The sequence below is a fragment of the Poeciliopsis prolifica genome, unplaced genomic scaffold, assembly GCF_027474105.1.
Source record: "Poeciliopsis prolifica strain line A6 unplaced genomic scaffold, Auburn_PproV2 SCAFFOLD026, whole genome shotgun sequence".
In the NCBI taxonomy this organism is placed as follows: Eukaryota; Metazoa; Chordata; class Actinopteri; order Cyprinodontiformes; family Poeciliidae; genus Poeciliopsis; species Poeciliopsis prolifica.
In genome coordinates this window covers 5723484-5743336 of record NW_026562401.1, presented here as the reverse complement: position 1 = coordinate 5743336, position 19853 = coordinate 5723484, and the positions used below count along the sequence as shown (strand labels likewise).

The 19853-nt window shown below is 36.9% G+C and overlaps 1 protein-coding gene and 3 non-coding genes across 6 annotated transcripts in view; all 4 read right to left on the bottom strand.

The window, feature by feature from the left end:
- ncapd2 (non-SMC condensin I complex, subunit D2) overlaps positions 1-19792 on the bottom strand; it is a 30027-nt gene extending 10235 nt beyond the window's left edge. For 2 of the 3 annotated variants that reach the window (XM_055047909.1, XM_055047911.1), the window contains exons 1-25: positions 19683-19792; positions 19204-19323; positions 18616-18691; positions 18479-18537; positions 18213-18388; positions 17594-17739; positions 17053-17180; positions 16820-16943; positions 16590-16737; positions 15060-15257; positions 14637-14771; positions 14464-14551; positions 13428-13626; positions 13200-13318; positions 9509-9709; positions 9214-9388; positions 8682-8766; positions 8386-8522; positions 7161-7293; positions 6677-6752; positions 6369-6584; positions 6097-6257; positions 3842-3956; positions 3630-3753; positions 1113-1268 (exon numbers count right to left, since the gene is read on the bottom strand). In XM_055047909.1, the coding sequence (XP_054903884.1) occupies positions 1113-1268; positions 3630-3753; positions 3842-3956; positions 6097-6257; positions 6369-6584; positions 6677-6752; positions 7161-7293; positions 8386-8522; positions 8682-8766; positions 9214-9388; positions 9509-9709; positions 13200-13318; positions 13428-13626; positions 14464-14551; positions 14637-14771; positions 15060-15257; positions 16590-16737; positions 16820-16943; positions 17053-17180; positions 17594-17739; positions 18213-18388; positions 18479-18537; positions 18616-18691; positions 19204-19321 (3293 nt within the window). In that variant the 5' untranslated portion in view covers positions 19322-19323; positions 19683-19792. The remainder of the gene's footprint in view (positions 1-1112; positions 1269-3629; positions 3754-3841; positions 3957-6096; positions 6258-6368; positions 6585-6676; positions 6753-7160; positions 7294-8385; positions 8523-8681; positions 8767-9213; positions 9389-9508; positions 9710-13199; positions 13319-13427; positions 13627-14463; positions 14552-14636; positions 14772-15059; positions 15258-16589; positions 16738-16819; positions 16944-17052; positions 17181-17593; positions 17740-18212; positions 18389-18478; positions 18538-18615; positions 18692-19203; positions 19324-19682) is intronic. The other variant, XM_055047910.1, reaches the window with a different exon arrangement.
- On the bottom strand, positions 14090-14383 carry LOC129371575 (small nucleolar RNA U85). The gene has a single exon (XR_008607164.1). It is a non-coding gene; the product is annotated as a small nucleolar RNA U85 (small nucleolar RNA).
- Positions 15353-15658, bottom strand: LOC129371578 (small nucleolar RNA U85). Its single transcript, XR_008607167.1, has one exon. It is a non-coding gene; the product is annotated as a small nucleolar RNA U85 (small nucleolar RNA).
- On the bottom strand, positions 17824-18144 carry LOC129371579 (small nucleolar RNA U85). The gene has a single exon (XR_008607168.1). It is a non-coding gene; the product is annotated as a small nucleolar RNA U85 (small nucleolar RNA).
- Positions 19793-19853: the final 61 nt, after the last annotated feature.

Sequence of the window (19853 nt, the reverse complement as noted above, 5' to 3'; positions counted from 1 at the left end):
AATCAGAAACTAATTTAGCTTTACCCTCTCCCAAAAAAGCCAAAGAACAAAAGCAACTCATTTCCCATTTCTCATTTGCACCGAAGAGCAGGACTCCTGGCAGAGGATCACACACTCGTACATGCTACTTCCACATGCCAATGTAGAAGCTTACAACAGCAGTGAACAGGGTAATTAATTCTTAATGCGCTTATCAGGAGGCGCCAGGGCAGCAGCCTTGAGAACAGTGGAGGTGTTGGTGTGTGGGAGACAATTAGGAAAACTAGCAAATGCTTATCGTGTAGAAAACACTGAGGGCAGTGAAGAATTAGGAAAGAAAATGTTCTACTTGTCAGAACACCCCAATGTGAACGTTATCTCACATTATAATTAAAACAGCACTTCATCAAACAGAGCAACTCCAGCCTCTCAGTTGGCTGAAATATTTAAGTGCTTTTTAAATGCAAACGCTCAAACCTTTGCAGAATGCATGACTTTGCCCAAATATTACCGCCGTCTCCCCGCTCAGTGTAATTACAACCTGCTGGTCAGAGTGGTGATTAAGCCGCTTGTTGTGTTATGGCGGCCTTTCCTGATGTGGTCTGAGGCTCCGCCCAGGTCCCTGTCTGGTAACGATCCCCCTTCTTAAGCTTTGAAGGAATATTAGCCAGTTGTCACAGCAACCTCCAGGGTTGCCCACTATCGGAGTTTTTGACAGCATATAGATAATCTAAAAGTTTATTTCCCACTACCTGTGAAAAATCAAAATGAAATAAATAAATAAGAGTAAACTTTTCCCATCATGTGGCTCAGTGGAGCATTCTGACAGTGGTAACACTCTAGTGGTTGAGGGGAACGTCACACTGAAAAGCGGTGATGGGATTCGGATGAAGAAGGCAGGAGTGTACAAGGATGTGTGTCAGTGGGTGTTTGCAAGGAGGAAAAGAAAAAAACTTCACTCGCAGAACACCCACTCGCATGACCCATCGAGTGGAAGCATTTTTCTTATGATCCTTGGTGAAACTTCTTAAAAGATAATGATGGTATGGATCAACTGATTTATTTAGGCATTGTGGACAACAACAAGCGTTTGCCTTTTTTATTAGTGACTGATGCGACTAAACAGGAGCTACCTTGCATATAGATTTTGGGTCCAGGGCTCCAACGTATTTGGAAAACGCACTGTGAGATCTCCCAACGCTATGATGGCATTGGCCCTGACGACGGGGAGAGTAGAGCGCTCCAGCACCGTGAAGATGAGGCGAATGTTGTCTTCACACACTGATGGGCTGAAATGAGGACAAAATAAAAGCATTAAATTGAATACATAATCTAGAGGAGTTGTCCTATAAAGGTGGATTATTTCAGTTCTTTTCAATTGAAAAAGGGAAACCAATCCAGAGCCATTAGCTACAGTGATATCTGAAAGGTTTATTTTCGTTACTTTCAATGATTATGGCTCACATAATGAAAACCACAGGAAAGGCTAATATTGGGAAGAACCAACAAAAAACTGAAATAAGTAATGCGAAGTATTCTGCTAACTTGACTTATCCATAATGGTCACTTACTGCTTCCACAAAAAAGGATGAGCTAGAAAAGGTCATCTCTAAAGAAGCTGGGTGCTCTGAGTATCCAAACATAGCAACGGAAAGTTGAGCAAAAGGAAAAGCACAAAAAGGTGAATAAAGAACAGGGAATGTGGTATCTTTGAGAGAATTGTGAAACAAAGCTGAGTGTAGAGAGTTTGGAGAAGATTTGCCATCTCATACACACATATATAGGACAATGACCATCACATTTTTATTTCAAGGTTTTCCTGAAACGGAAGCACCAGAAACATTAAAAGTTACTTTTATTTTTGATTTTTTTTCAACTGTAAGTCATATATAAATAGTTGAAATAATTGCTGGAATATACATGATCATATAAAATAAATACATATATGTGTTTTACTTTTTGAACTGTATTACTGACAGACCTAACTAACTTTTTAGTGCTAATCCTAATTCATTTTGAGAACAATGAATTAAATATTGACATGTTTCAGTGTTCTTTGTGGGTCTTGTGTGGCTGCCATTTATAATAATAAATTTAAAATTACCTGCCCCATGGAATGCTCTAACATAATATAAGCAACAAATGGATGGATTCTCAGTTTAAAAACTCTGACCAAAAATTCAGATTATTATGATATAATAATGGTGAAATTGCAGAAAAGGAAAAATTTAAGCATTTTACAATAACCTGAAAGTCTAACACCTTGTGCCAAAAGGACACCAGTGAGAGAAGCCTCAGCTTAATTAAACAAATCAGTTGTTTCTTTATTTCAGAAATGCCACGTTATTTATATCAATTAAACAGCAACAAGAGGTGTTAGAGACATGTCATTGGGGTTAAGATTTGTCCAATTTTCCTAAAACACAGAATGATGGAAATCAGCCATCATTTGAGAAAAAGTGCCAGGAGTAAAATAAAAAAAGAAGAAAAAAAGGCACTCTATAATTTTGATTAGAGATTTAAAAGGTTAGTGTAATCAAGCTAAAAGAAAACAGAATTCTTTCTGCAATAATCAGAAAGAATACAAACATGTCCACATAATCAGGCTCTTCACAAGGTTTGGGCAGAAGTGCAACTTTCATGGAGGGGTAGGAATATCAATTGAATTGCTACAGACTGTATGTAAGAGCAGTTAAAGTACACCAAAACAGCAAAAAAAAAAAGTTAAATATAAATCAACTTTTTCTTTAGAGGCTTCCTCTCACTGTTATAGTCAGTTTTATCTCAACAACATTCAGAATGAAATTACAAGGAATCTTCCCCTCCAGCTACTTCCCTAATGTAATAATTAAACATTTTCAAGCCAATTTCCAGTCTTCAGAATGGTTCAATTTAACTCATTACCAGTTTGTCAGATTCATTGGACTATCAGGATTATATCATGGGTCTGATTACACTCTGCACCACAGACACAAAACAACAGAAGGGCTAAAGCCTCTATCTTACAGCATCAATACAGCAAAGCTTAATGGGTAAAATAATTAATTCAAAGCTAATTAACTTATCCTTTCAGTTTGTAAAAAAAGCATCCAAACACTTGGTGCATTGTGTATTTTAAATGAATTTTTTTTTCTGGGATGTGTAATGCAATACAGAAGAGATTCTGGGTGTTTTATGACATTCTTAAAAAATAAGAAAGACATTAAAAACAGTGCAAGCATTTATGTCAAGGTAAAGATCAGAACCAATGAATTTGTTCACAGCAACAATTCTCTACTATTTTCATTGTTTTACAAATGTATGTGCCAAGTGGTATACCACTGCTGTTCATAATTGTTTTAAATAACACTTCCACGTTAGGTAAAACAATTCGAGACTCAGTTTGTCTCTTGTCCCAAGAATACCAACATATTAAATAACTCGACACAAGTTGGGAAAAATTAAACTCCATACTTTGCATGCTTAGCAACCTGCATTGTGGACTTAAACCAAGATGTCGGAGCTAAACAGATGGGCAGCCAAAATGGCCAAAGACAAACTAAACTCAAAGTTTTCTAGAACAGACAGATGGAATAAAAGATGCCCTACTGTCCAAGGTTAAGCAAATGGTGTAGCGGGTGTATGAATGTTTATTGAGCAATGTTATATACCTTATCATCATGTACTGAGACAGTGCCAAACAGGCAGCAGTGGTGAGCTGAGGGTGGGAATAGCGTCCTGGAGAACTGCAGACTTTCACCAGCAGAGGAAGAAACGCACTCAGCAGGTTGTCCTCTAAACAGATTGAGAGATAATAAATAAAGTCGATTTAAACGCAGCTTGAAATGATGCAGGAAGAAAACTGGCAAGAGTTTTTATTTACCAGCCAGTAATTCTGTTTCACAGATTTTTCTGATGAGCTCTGCTTCAGTGTCTTCAGCAGACGCGCCAATCAACCCGAGCTCCTCTTCCATGGCACTTTCATTGGCCAGCTGCTGCTTTAAGAAAGAAATAAAGTCAACACTAAATAAGCTCCATAAAAACTCAAAAATGCCTCTAAATCCTATTTTAGATTTAAATAAGCTGAAACCTCAATTCACTTTATCTTGAGTCATATAGATATTTAGGTGAAGAAAAAGTAGCTCATCTGGTTGTTTGGTTTATTTTTAGATAATTATAGCTAAACAGACCAAGAGAAACATTTTATTATTTCAAAACTGTTAATATTCTAAGTCAGACTGTTATGGGTTTATAAGGTTTGGCTGTAAGTGAACGTTTCTCAATATATGAAGCATAGAAATGCAACACACTTAAACTGTCCTCCATTCATTGGTGAATTTACCAAATGTTGTCTTCCCATTGCTATGGCTCAGCACCTCAAGCTTGTCCTTCATTGTTCAGTTTCGTCACAACTTGCACAAAGGTTAAATGCACATACCAACTCCATTTGTTCAAAAATCTAAATAAATTTGACAAAAAAAAAAAAAAAAAAAAACAGCATGCCCTCTATGCACAATTCTACATTAAACACCATGTCTCTTCCACTATGAAATTCAGTCTTGTATTTTTATGAGACAGTAAAGACGTAACTGCAATGAGTTTATAAATTACAGAACAAACTCCCACTCTAATTAAGGGAACATCCATTCTTTCTTCTGAAGGACTGAACAATTAAGAGCTGTCACTAATCTGTCTGTGTCACTAAAATGAATCTCATTGTCAAGCCACCCAGTAGAGACCCACTGATTGAAAAATGTCTCATCTCACAGCTGTTTGGATGAGGTTCAGCTTTAACTTTAAATAGAAATAAATCATCCAGCACTTTCAGTAATCTTTTCCAAATAAAACAGGTTATGTAAAAAATCCTGGTTGGAGTTCATTAATGTTGAGTCTGATATCGATTTCAATCTAATTACTTTATTATGAACAACCCAATTTAACAAACAATACACATAATAATATAAACACATCCCAGTTAATATTAACAGTCATTCCTGAAATTGTTCATTTTAGGCATGATATTGGGACATTAACAGCAATTAAGTACTTCTAGCAGGACATCAAAAAGCAGCTTTTGTTGCAAATGAAAAGCCATTAATCCTGTGAATTGGTGTACATGTGTTATAGAAGTGTTGTGACTGATTAAGCTTTGCTGTTTAAGCTTTCTATATCATTGCCTTGATGGTACTGAAGCCAATGCTTGTTTGTTTATTAAATTCTCCTCTGCCTTTAACAATTACTCTTGTAGCATAAAAATCATTTAATCAGTTTAAGATATTTTAATTTTGTGAACTGGATTATAGACTCACCAACTGTAATATGGAGTACAGCTGAAACATGAAATTGGTCAATGCATATTTTAAACCCAACAATTGCATTATTCTAGATTTGCCAAAACAAAAGTTAAGTTTTTTTTTTTTAATTGCCATCAACCAGATATAAAATTTCCTGAAGTGAAACTTGTCATCCATAACATTATGGATGACAAGTACATTTTTTTACACTTTCTAAACAAATATATTGATCTAAAAAGAAAACACAATTTGGAGTACTTTTTCAGAGTGAAAATATATTTTAATACAATAATGAAAATAAGTTCTCACTATTGGCTTCATCTCTTCTGAATCAGTTAAAAAGTGACTCGGACAGCACAAAGTATTGTCTGTTAAGCCACTTCTATTGTCAGAATTCATCCAGATAAATATCAAACTTTAATAAAAGTTTAATTTACTCAACATGGTAGCAACATTAAATGTAGCTTTATCATCTTTGGAGTTTTTCGGTGCATGACTTCAGAGCTTTTGTAGAGTTGTTCTACTCTGTGAACATGCTCCAAATCTATTTCACAACAGAGAATTAAATTACCATTAAAAGCAAGAAATATTAGAAGAACTATGGGATTTTAGTTTCTTTTTAGTAAATTCATTTAAAGAATTTGCACTGCAGAAATATAAAAAAATGCTTTAATTGTATAACTTGCCTGATGGTCCAATTAGATATTACATAACACTGACATACATTAACCTTTACAAAATGGAAGAAAGTAGTTTGAACACAACCATAATTAGTGGGTTTGTCACCCATTTCCCAAGAACTCTGTATTGTGTTGTGTGGAACACCTGTACAGCTGCTCATTACCTTAGCTTTACTGCCTGGGCCTTTCTCCTTCTCCTCCCTCTCCTCTGTCTCTCCTCTCCTCCTCCGCAGCTCAGCGCTCACACTACGCTCAAGATGAGACACCTGCCAAAAAGCAACGCATCCGCAGAGCGCCAGCAGCTGGGCCAGACACACACAGTTCACTGCAGGAGAGAAAACATGTGGCCATGTGTGATTAAGGATGCGCTGACAAACGGCAGAAATAAGTCTTGTACCATTTTGTAGACAGCAACATGGTAGACAACACGGCTAACCTTGTTCTTCTTGGTCACTGGAGTCTTGAGATGCATCATGGATTTGGCCAACATCCTTGTTGACTTCACTGCCTTCAACAATCTGATCAAGTAAGAGTCGAGCGCTTCTCTGGAGCAGCCGGGAGCACAGCTGGTCTGGGGACTCAGCCAGGAAGTAGATGAGACGGACGGCCTGTTCCATAAAGCTCTGCCAGTAAGGGTCTTCCATCACCACACCTTGAACAAACAGTGGAGACAGAAACATTAGAGGAAGAAACCATGTCTGGTGGAAAGAATAGGGGAAAAAAATCCAAGGGTGCATTGTTTACCATCAGCAACAGCCTGTGTAAGGCAGGTGAACAGCTGATGGTCCTGGGGGAGTCTGAATGGAGCTCCTTTTGATTGCTATTGGGTGGACAATAAATCATAACAGGACAGACGTAAACTTTCAGATATTACTAGCCAAAATCTGGGCTATAAGGAATCCTTACCATCACTTTTTATTTGCAATGCTTCATTAAAACTATACATACAACTAATTTCCACATATTGCAATAAACTGACTTTTTAGGGATTTTGTGTGATCACCGAAACAAAGTGGTTAATAACCATAAAGTGTAAAACACAGATTTTTTTAAAATAATGTTTTTACAAACAAAACATTTCCAACTTGCTTACTAAGTTACAGAATCAAGAGTCCACTTGTATGTAATTTGATCCCAGTATTGTCACTGTTTTGTGAAGGCTTTGACCAAAAGACATCAGTTGAGCGTTACTTTTTTTTTTGACAAAATCTCGTTTATTTAAACTTACCCTGACATGATCTGTGATACTGCAAATGGTGATCACTGTATCTCTTGCAAGAAGAAATTCTTCGGTCACTTTTTCTCCCAGAGCCACAGAACAAAGAGTGTCCAAGTTACTGAGCACCACTTCTCTCTCTGCCCTGTTGTAGTTGCAAATAGAGATACTTGTTGAAAACTAGAGCTAGCGTACAGATTTCAGAATACCAAATTATCTCGACATCATGCAAAGTCAGGTAATAACACTGCCCCACATGACCCCAGCTACTCTTTGCTGGTTTTACCAGTTCTATGCTGAGCCCATATATTACATGTAGGAGGACGGGTTGGGAGAAGCACACAAGGTTTAATAGGTTATAAATGCTGTTGATGCTGGATGAGGAGAAAAGGCAGCGTGGGTGGACTGCAAATACTCTTTACTCTCTCATTCTTCCCCAAAGCAACCATATTCTTGGAGGTAGTTGGAACGGGGAGAACATATTTTACATATATAAATATATATGTATACATAAATAAAAAATAAGATAAAAAGGCCCTGGCAAGAAGCCTAGTTTTATGATCGTGACTTCAATTACAATGAAGAGGAGCAGAGGCTGGGCTTGTATTCTGACTAATGAGGATTTGCAGAATGTCAAGTAGCTGAGGCAGGACTGACATGTAGAGAAGAGCTGTTATTCAGGCAGGAATAGCACCGATTTTCAATGTATTTTTACCACAAACCTGCTCGAATTATAATGGTTACATTTTCTCCCCATCAATCCAACTGCTAAACATCAGGGCAATACATCTGAGTACACATGAAATAATTGGGTGTTGAAACAGATAAAATTTTCATCTAAAGAAACAGTTGAAATTTGGGTTAAAGTGCAGCTGAAATGAAAACCTTAATTTATTCCTCTGACATACTGATCCTGTTTACCTTTTATACCTACTAAAAAATACAGATATAATTCTAGGTAAAGATTTACATTTATTTGTAGAAAATTAACATAAAATAAGGAGGAGTCATTGTGCAGAAATCTTGTGTTACAAATAAAAAAAACGAAATATTTATTTTGGTTGATATTCCACCTTTACTGCACAGTACATGAGTAACTACCATACTAACTTTGTGGTACTCTAAGGAGATGTTTTTTTTAATTAAATCTGTTATTTTAACTGATTTTCAGTACTGCACTTTTTTCCACCCAAAATGTTTGCTGTATTAAAAGACAATAAAATGTTAAGTAATTTACCGTGCTGCCATGCCCAGCAGTAAAACTGCAGCTCTTTTGTGTAAGACAGAGGCTTCTCGTTTACCCGTAAATCTCTCCCACAAAACCTGGATTACGGTGGATTGGAGATTGCTGCCACTGCCGAAGAACTCCTGCACCTACAGAAACATTTAGTTACAGCTCTCTCCGTGTTTAGGAACCAAAAACATTTCTGCAAATTCTCCCAGATTAATATTTTGTCACATTTAGACATTATTCATAATCTTGGAATTACAGTACTGCTAGTTAATCCAATGATTAATTTAATAATTACTCACAATTTCCTCAAGACACTGGATAGTACCCAGAGATGCATCCACCATGAGCTCAGAGAGACTGTCAACGAGAGTCTGTGCTTTCATCCTGTTAAAAAGACCAGACGGCTGGTTTTTCATTCAAGAAAATCACAAAACACTGAAGGCTTTTGTTACAAGGGAGAATAATATCCAACAGTCAGCCAGACTAAACAATTTCATTCTGCTCTAATCCTCCAAAAATATCCAAGCCAATAGACGATTATATGCAAAAAGTCTAAATCCTATAGCAAACCACCAACGATGTGTGTTCTAACAGGGGTTTGTAATATCCACAAAAACAACTAGAGATATAGTAAAGCTTAAGTGTTGAATCATTTCTAATCTTTAAACGAGATCTTGACGAATAATTTCCATAAGAAAACCTAAAAGTGAACTATGAGCTTTGCTTTCATAGTTATTTCCATCCTGGATTAAATTAAAAATGTAGAGTCTGCCATGTAAATATATTATAAACTTCAGCACATGACTATATTTGAAGTGGTTAAGCACCGACCTGACCGTGTCTCCCTGCGGGTTTAGGTACAGGCGTCTGTAGGCTTGAACGACAGCATCTTTAATGGCAGCATCGGTTGACCACACCAGAGGCAACATCTTCCTCACTCCACTGACAGAGTTGGCAACACTGAATTCGTGCACCGTCACACAAAACTGCACTGCTTCTTGGACAACTTTAAGGAGAATAAGAAAACAATAAATAAATATAGAATTATGAACTTTATGTAAACATAATCTACTCAAGAATTTGGGAACGTAAAATGACAGATCTCCCAGTGAAAGTGGACATCTACCTGAAGTTGTCTTCAAATACAGCATGTTGTTGATGACAGATATTGCTTGTTCCACTTGTAAGGAAAATGTTTCCATGTTTCTCAGGTACTGCACCAACATCTCCTGCTTCTTCAGGTCCCCCTCGTCTCCCTCTTTATCTCTCTCTTTTTGTGGGGTTGGTGGCAAATTCTGACTAACATCTGAAGCATCGTCATCAGAGCCTGGGGCAAACAAGAGAGGTAAATCACCCAGTCAGTGGGGGCTCCATGTTTTTTTTTTTTTTTCCTGCAGGTGCAATGGGGGAGCTTGCCGATTTCTGAAAGATGCTGTGAACTCATTGTAGTTCTGTAACACACTCAACCTACAGTCACCAACAATGTGTCTAATAAATACAGTACGTGGCTTTATGGTGATACCATTCATTACAGTTATTTAAAATCAAAACAAACAACAAAAAAAACCTGGTTTTAAACATCCACACGTGGCATGGTGGTAACAGAAGAGACATTTTTACACCTAGACATTAGATTTCTTCACAACAGGAAAAGGCGGTTGTTTTTGTGGTAGAAGGGGATTTTTTAAAAATCTGTTTTCATCTAGGGTCCTGGAAATTATTAGTCAGGTCAGAGGTTTAACAGTCATTGCTGCTTTACTATGCTCAGGTAGTTCCCCCCACAAGAAGACAAAACCGTTTATAGTTCAGATTACTTATTGAGGTCTAAAAATAGTATTTTATGATAGTGCTTATTTATGATACATTTGATATCAAAGGTTCTCTGCTTTCACCCATAGAATTTCCTTTGTTATTGATTCATAGCCACATTCACTATAGCCTTCTTTTTGGGTTTTATTTTTGCATTTATATTATATGTAATCATATTTTTTTATATAAAATATTCCACAACATAGAAAAAAAAATATTTTTTTTTTTTTGGGTGTGCCATGTCTGACTCAGGGGGAGTTATCGCATCCTCCACTGCTGCCCTCGAGCCACGAAGGCACTTATTGCTCTCAATTTATAATATGCTGCTTGAACGGAGCATTTTCTAAAGCTTCAGCCTAATAATTAAGTAACCTTTTACCTTTTCATAATGTGTGAAAAGCAGCTATACACGCTACAGTCGCTACAGTTAGAACAAAAGGCAAAAAAATAAATAAATAAATAAATAAAAAAAATAAAAAATAAAATAACCACCACAAAACGAGAATACATGAGGTAGAAACTTGCAAGACAATTTCACAGAGCTGCCATTATAAAACTTCTGAAAATTACAACCCAATTCAACTAGTAAATGGTTTGGTGAGCTATGGTTTTGTTTATGTGCAGATACATTCAGATTTAAATGAAGGAATGTTTGAAAGTAGAATAAACACTTCTTAGCCTTAGTTGTGTTGTTTTTGTAAGAGTAGATGCAGCCATGTCAATACCATAATGCTTTTGCAATGTAACATATCAATGTAATAAAATTAGCAGAGAAACTCACTTTTCTAGTCAAAGTTTTTATTCTTATGGCAAATAGGTACATAAGTGGAAAATAAATGACTTTGTAATTGAGCTGTCAGACCATCAAAACACGTCTCTGACGTTACATTTGAGTCAGCATGAAAAATGTTTAACTGTTTAATTAAATTACTTGTTTATCATCAGAGATGACATTAACTGGTGGTGCAGGCAGTGTGAAGTGAAGCATAGCTTAGACGAAGGCTTGGGACAAATTACATTGTCATGTAGGCTAAAAAATAAAAAATAAATAAACCAGTTTTCTTTCTTATATATATATATATATATATATATATATATATATATATATATATATATATATATATATATATATATATATATATATATATATATATATATATATATATATATAATGAGAAAGTGCAGCAAAATGTTTATCTAGAATTTGAGAGAACACTTAATTTTAGGGCCGATAAGTAGGCACTTAAGTCATTATAGAGATTAAATAATCATATTACAAACTGAGTTAAGGTTCTTCTGTGTGAATGCTCTTCACACAGAAGAACATTACACTATGTTCTTCTGTGTTTAGATGAAATCTGTGCTATTCCTGCCTGAATAACATGTTCAACATGATTTAGCCATGTTTGATGGCTAAATCATGTTGAGGGGCTGAACCTGTGGTTTTGATGCAATGCACAAAATAATTAACAAAAAATTAATTTAAATCATCTCCAGATTTTTCATTTGAACCCCTGTGAAGTAAAAATTGTGTTATTATTTCTTTTAAGAATTTTATTTTAATTCTTTAGTCATTTAACACTAGTATTGTTTAGTCTGTTAAACCGTGTAGGTCAAGGAGTCTTTGAAGAATTAGTTAGATAGGTTTCCTTTTGACCTCTCCTTGGAAAAGTTCCACTAGGTTGTCAGTGACTAAAATAAGGCGCCAGTGTTTGTTAACAGATAACAATAAACAGGTTAAGTTATTGTAGTGAGATGGAATAAACCCTAAGGCTTAACAAATTCCTCCATTAAAATGTCCCAAGCTAAGGCTACGTGCTGAGTGCACGTACGAAGTCTGATAATGTTCTTGTTATGCAAAATTGTTCCATTAGTAAACCTGATTTTTGAAATGCATTCTCTCTACACCCTGTTAAGAGTGACTGTGCATTAACCTTTTCGACTGGAATTGGCTCTGGGTCAGGGAGTGACCACATTGTATAGAGTCGTATGTATTGTGAGAGCTTTTAGCTCCAAGTCAGAACTCATTGTAGGTAAGGCTGTTGTGTTGTGGTTACTGTGTGTTCTCCGTTTGCAAACGACTGAAATAAAGATTTTGCTCTTTGCCATTTGCCAGAGTCTCAAGCCTGATCTGTTACTACAGATTAGATTTTGTTTTTTCCACACCCCAAAATTAACAGGTCTGATCAGAGCAGAAATTCAACACATGGAAGAAACCAGGTCGACCCAAACACACAAAACTGGCTAAGGAACAGATACTGAAGGCCAACATTGAGCAAGACATTTAACCAAAAATATTGACTGGCGTATGCATATATTTGAGCTTTTATATTTTTTGAGCATATGTATCACAAAAAGTTTACAACTCAAATTCATCCCTCCTATTTTTGTTAAAAAAACAGAAGGTGCTCTGTTTTTTAACAAAAATCGGTCTCTCCGGCAAATTGAGCAGACATTCTGTAGCATGAGAGTTTCAATGACAAAATGTTTCCTTAAGTAGAAAATTCTAGGTACAACTTAAATTATTTTTCTTTTTGTAGCTTTTCTTGGTTGCAAAAATGAATCAACTTTTCACTAAGCAGACTTGGGCACTAGCCTTCATTAAGCTTGACTAAATACAGTAAAGGTTTCCAAAATCGAAAAGATTTGCCCCAAAACATCAGGAAAAACCATTCACTTATTAAGAGAAATGTCAGAGTACAATATCAGACATATAGTAATCTCCTATTTATTTTGTTGAAATATTTTGTTTAATGTATTGTTGAAACATAAGTCTTCACTGCCTTAGAAGATGTTAACCAATTTAAAAATTAAACTGAACTTTCCTACAATGTTTGATAACCAAGATCAAATTCAAATGACTTTGAATGTCTTACATTTAAAACAAAGTGGATGAATCCACTTTTCATTAGCAACTCAATCTCTTAGGAGTATATATATAATATTTGCTTTCTTGTGCACTTTGTAAACCATTTTACTATTTTTATTGAAATAAAATGAGGTTTTACCTTTGAAAATCAAGCCCAATGTGTCCATTAAACTCTCAGGGGTGACTGTGGACAGAGAGGCAAACATCTCTGATTCTGGGAACCAACTGTGAGCTTTTACACAAAGCTTCACAGCATTCCTGCAGAGAGAGGAGCACAGACATTACCTGACTAATTCTAGGCTGTGTGACGGACCAGATCCATGAGCAGCGTCACGACCCATCAAACTCAACCGGTTATTAGCATCACCTGTATTTGTTGACACGGAGGTACTGAGCTATCTTCACTGCAGTTGCTCTGTCGTCATCTTCTGGTTTTTCATCCTCCACGTCCCCACCTTCGTTGTTCTCTTCCTCTGCGTCACTTGTGGGCTCCAGGGTTGTCCTGACAGTAAGAAGGAGCTCAGGCTCCATGGCAGCCCACAGCTCAGACGCCTTGATTACTGTGACTACAGCAAGGAAAAGGAATATATACATACATTTATTATATTTCACTGGGAGCTAGTCGTGTAAAAGCGCCAAAGAAACATTTGAAACCAATGTATTGAAAGATTAAAATAGCAACAGATAACTGTATTTTTCTCTAATTACGTGGACTTATTCCTAAATGTAAAAAAAATTCTAACATTTCTGTTCAGACAGCAGCACTGAGCGACAATTAATTTAGGATTTTATCTTGAAATTTAATTTGGAGGAAAAGGCAATTAGAACTGCTGATGTGTCATAATTCAAGCTAAAAACTATTACAGTCTTAGCTCATTTGCATGAATGTTTTCACTAATTACATTTCTAACTATTAAAAATGCCAGACATAATAAATGTGGGAAATTTTTTATAAGATTCAAAGTTAGACCTTTGGGATTTCTTTTAATCAGCACATATTCATGTGGTGGGTTTATGAAAATTTGAATCAGCCCTCAGATTGTTAAAAGTAACAGCTCATTGATCACTGAACGGCAGCAAGACCAGAGTGGGCTTCTTGCATCAGACACTCACACCCACACACACAATGTAAGCTCTGTTCCTAAGATTAGTCCACTGTGACTCTAAAGGAATAATTTGGATTGAGCCAAGTCTCTGTCGGCAGGCCCTTACAGCAGAGCAGAAACCCTCCTCTGCACTACCAAGATTACCTGCCATTCAAATGCAACAAGAAGCCAACACTCATTCAGTGAGCTCACATTCGCCTTGGTTTCATCACTGGGCAAAAACAAATTACATGTATGATGAAAGAAATCTAACAGAAGCAGAGAAATCTGAAGGACTATCACAGAAGGTGTGATTACCAGGTGCTTTTCCCTCCAGCTTCTCTTTCATTTCTCTGAGTTTTGCCGTTTCTGTTTCCAAAGGTTTCTTCAGATCTGCACTACTCAGCTGAAAGACAAGAACAAAGCTTTGTGTTGTGAAACTTGAAATATTCCCTCTATTCACAGTTTACAATCACACCAGTTTGAATTACCTTGCAGCTATAGGGATTGTGTGCAATGAAAGCTGCCAACAGCTGGATGGCACTCTTCACTGCATTTATTGATTTGTCCATCAGGCGCCCAACAGCGAGCCCCATCACCTCACTGTACCTACACAGGGGCAGCGCCTGAACACACACACACACGCACACACACACACACACACATAAAAACCACTTAATTACCATCAGTTTTATTATTTTGTCCTAAAGTTTCAGTGTTGTCATGTTGAAAAATGACAAACATTTCATATTTAAAATACAATTTAAAACTCAGTCAGTTTTAGATAACCAAAGCATGACAACACATTGTCAGAATAGCAGGGGAAAAGCAAGGGGACAAAAATTGAGCTTTGTGGAACACCATTAGTTAAATCATAGCTTTCACTGTCAAAGTATTTCATAAAAGCAACGTACCTTGCTGTTGACAATTCGTGTGTAAACTTGCAGCACACGTGCTCTGACATGGGAGTGTGTGTCATGGAGATGTTCCTGCAATATGTCAAAGAAGCGGTCGCGGTCGGCTCTGCCAGACTCATCCAGCCCGTCGCCACATAGGACGCGCACAAGAATTTCTCCAAGCACCTCACAAACAGCAACACGCATTGTGTGGCTCTAGAAAACAAATGCAAATCAAAAGGTTTAAGATATGAAGTACTTTTTCCCCCTCTAGAAAGTTAAAAAAATAAAGATGAGATACAAGATGAGTCTGCCCTCAGATTACCAAAGACGACAGTCACAGCTCAGCGAACAGCAAAAAGAGCTGGATGAACTTTTTGCCTTCTGCACACACACACATACACCACACACACAAACACACTGTCAGCATCAGCCAAAGCAATTACTCCGCAGTAACTGTAGAGGAATAATTCTGGCTGAGCTAAGTCTCTGTCGGCAGGCCCTTACAGCAGAGCAGAAATCCTCCTCTGCACTGCCAAGATTACCTGCCATTCAAGGCAACAAGAACCCAACTCTCGCTCAATGAGCTCATATTCGCCTTGGTCTCATCACTGGGCAGAACATGAATGAAACAAAAACAAACAAAAACTCTGCCAAGCTGTGCAAGGGAGGCAGAAGCTGCTGAAACAACAGAAGGTGTTAAGAGATTGTCCCATATTTGTATGTAGAGCATAAGAAAATTAGTTCTTGGGTGAAAATGTGGGTGCAAATGAGGCTCCGCATGAGCTATATTGCCGTTTTTATCTGTATAATTTGTCAATAAGAAGGGGATGGGCTGGTTATGTACTGTAGGTACATCATGATTTTTAAAGTCACTGCGCCAAAAATTTTCAACATAATTTGAACATCAGCCATGTCAACATCAGTCGTTTTAATGAGATTACTTTCTTAGTGACCATAGTTTCCTCCAGCTGTATGGAGCAACAAGCAATAACAATACCCTCAGCTCCTTGCTGCTACACACTGCCAGTCAGCAGCCTGAAAAAAGGCAACAACACTCACCTAATGCCCACAAGAAAGAAAAATTAGGCTTGGAAATATTTCTCATCTCAGGTATTGGTGATGTAGAAAATAAAGAAGTGCCTCCTTCCACCTTCGTTAAGATAATGCTGTTAAAGCTACCATTAGCAAGAGTAGGCATGAAGGTCACTTGGTTAGTCTGGTTAGTTGGTAAACAGACTAACCAATTAACAGCATGTTAAACTCCAAAGAAATACATTTTGCTTTAATATTTGTATCAATAAAATGAATACATTTGATGATATAAATATGAGTCAGAGTTATGTTAAGTTAGCAGAGCTGGGAATAATAATTGAAGATTGGTTTTAAAGAAAAGCGGATAAATCATAAATATTGTTTTTCATCATGATGCAGTTTCCCCCCAGTATATTAAGTCATTACAGAAATCTGTGATTGCAGACTTTTGTGATTATCAAATTACTAAAGTCTCATAAAGATGTCAAAAAATGCATTATTTAGATCACAAACCTCTCCTTCCAGGTGGGTGATAAGGACACTGATGTTTGGGATCATTAATTCTGGTACCAGGCCACTGAGTTCTGACAGAAAAGAGGCAAAAGCTTTGACACCAGAACCTTCTCTGGCAAGCTCTTCACTTGATTTCTGACCAATTTCCCTGAAGAAAAAAAAAAGTTTTAAAAACAGATCTCAAATAAAACTGAAGTTTAAAATCGTCAGTAAAGAAAAAATGTACTGACCTTATCACTTCTCCAATAATTGCCCGGACTCCATACTCTGTGCTCCACACAGACACAGCTTGTGCAAATACTGAGGACAACTGCTCAAAGTGTTGTAGCATCTGGATGACCTTCACACTGGCACCTGATAGAATTCAGATAGCAACATTAAAAATAGAACAAATTTTAAACAGCAAATATTTCCATGTTGTATGAACAACATTCACAAAACCACAGGCAGCTGGGAAACAAACCTAAAAGGTGGTTGTATTTGGTGATCAGTATGCCGAGAAGGTGAATTATACAATCTCTTGTTGGTTTGTTCTTGACATGACTGATGGTTGGATTCTCCAATAGCTTGTAGCAGCAACAAGTCACACAACTGTGAAGAATTCAAGATGATGTTTTAATTTTGTTAATCTAAAGCCATATGAGCTACTCGAGGACCAGTTTCTAGATGCTATAAGACAACTGATTCAAATGCTCCCACTATATCCTCAGCATGTCAAAGTTCTGCATGGACCTGTTAATGAATCACCATTTATTGTTATAACAACCTAAAATTAAAAAGATGTTAGGGCTGAAATTGCAACTAAAACACAAGACAAATGGCTCCTAAGAAAAATTTGTTTGTGAACTGATCACAGAGGAAACAAGCAATTCCCAAAGTTTTGAGATCATCTTAGAAACTAATTTAAGATGAAGTTATACATAAATGAATAGTTAGAAGCAAGCATGTTATGCAAGTAAATTAAAAGCAGAGCCTGGCCCAGAGCTGAATTGACATTGAAGTACCTGATGAACTCCTCTTCCACGAGGGAGAGGCTCCAGAGACAACGGATATCCAGCTGAAGGAGCTGCACAAGAGCATGCAGAACCCGCTCTCTCTCAGAATCCCACTGCATGAGTCCTTCTCCACCACCTTTACCTTTTTTACTACCCTGTTACACACAAAGAAAGCAAGGCCTTTCAACTCTAATAGTTCCAAATGGGAGATAAAATGAAAATATATCCCATAGAAAATATATCCTCAGATTACCAAAGATGACTGTTCATATCTTTCAAACCTGCTATAGAGTTTGCAGCCTTTCGTCAGCTGACACATACACATTCACAGAGGGACAAACAAGAAGCTAAAAACTGTTTGACATCTTCTACATATCCCACAAAATTTCTCATCATGGGTATAAGTTGTAGAAGATGGAAGTTTGACTATAGGGGAGCCCTTACAGCAGTGTAATAAAATTCGATCACACCACCAAGACTACTCACCAAACAGCTGACTAAGAACCACAGTTTCTAAGTATGATCAGATCATAAATAATGCCAAGGTCTCATCACTGGATATGGTCACATGAAGATTACTCAAAAATGAAAGTCACTGACTATATCGTTTAGCCACTAATAGTTTTACCTTTCCAGGTGCTGTGACGATACTTTGTCTGTAGGAGACACTTTCAAGGCTCTCCGTGAGTTTACATAGCAAGAAGACACTCATTTTAACGGCATTTAGTTTTTCTTTGCGCTCTGCAGTTGAGAAGGTGGTGGAAGTGAGAGCCGTTGGAAGAGAAACAGCCAGATCACTGACCACTGAAAGAAAAAGAGACCAGTTAATGAAGCAAAGGGCTAAAAGGATGTCTATTTAAAAAATATATATTTATACACATACAACAGCCTAACCTTTAACAAGTAAATCCAAGGTATCCTCTTTTACCCCAAGCTCCAACGAATTAAAATGTCTAAAAATTAAAACACAATAGCTTTTTATGATTAATATTGATGGTAATATTTACAAGAATTACATGGTAAGTACTTACTGCAGCACACTGTAACCTGTATCAAAGTGTTCCAGGATACATGAAGGGCCTTGGCTTCGTAGTCCCATTTTGAATTCTGATGCAAAGAAGTAAACATTTATTTACACCTTTTTATTTACAATATTTCTACTCCTGGTTTAAAAAATAAATGCAAAAACCTCAAAACATGAGCGGAAAAAAGGAGTGGAGAACACAAAAACACTTAAAAATTTTCACGTCAGAAGCTGAGGTAAAATATATTTCAAGTTTTGTACAAAAAATATTACTTGCACATAATACACCAATAACATTTGGTTAGAGAGCACGAAAACTTGGGGAAATGGATCACAAGTGCCAAATCTTGAAACAAGTTTATTTCCAAATATTTTGTCAGTGAAACAGGAACAAGAACTCACAATGTTTGCTGAATTTCCCTTTTTTAATTAACACAGGTTATCCATTTAAGTAAGGAGCAAAAAATGGGAGAAACTGAACTAATCGATCAAAACAAAATCGATCAGTTCACTACAATCACCATAATGCTAGAGTACATGGAATTTCAATCATACGTACAAAGACATAAGATCACATCCAATTAAAAATACTTACTACTGAGATGGGATGGCAGTTGTTTTGCCGGAATCACATCTTGAACTACGTACTGGTTAATACCTCCCGTTTTAACCAGGTCTCCCACACACACTGGCACCAAAAAGTCCCACGACATCTCTGTGTAACAAAGACAACTCAAAATTCATCAAAACTTTGACCAACTCAGACACAAATAAGCGCTAACGTTACGATCACTTCCAGATGTATTTAGCTAATTGTTGGCACTGGTCGAGGGATTTAATAAATGCATTTTGGTGCATAAAAAATAAAACCAAGTTAAAAGTTGTCTTGTAAGCAGAGAAACAACTAAGTTGTTGTGAGTGGTTCAAGCCACTAATGCTACTGAAGCTAACACGATAACTAGCATAAATTAGCCGAAAACTCACTAGTCTTCACGTAAGTTTTAGGCGGACATTGTGTCAGAATTTCCATGTTTACAACTTAGAAACTTTAACAAGGTAAAAACACAACGTTACCCCTTTCCGTGGCAGCACGTTTCGGTACTTAAAATCTCTTTGGGAAATTTGCCTGCTGCCTGCCTTCCCACCGTCCGTAAACGGTTTCCGTCCGGACTTTTTCAAATTTGATGCCACCGCGCGCCAAAGCAACGAAACGATGACGCATATCGCGTCAGACCTTGTTTTAAA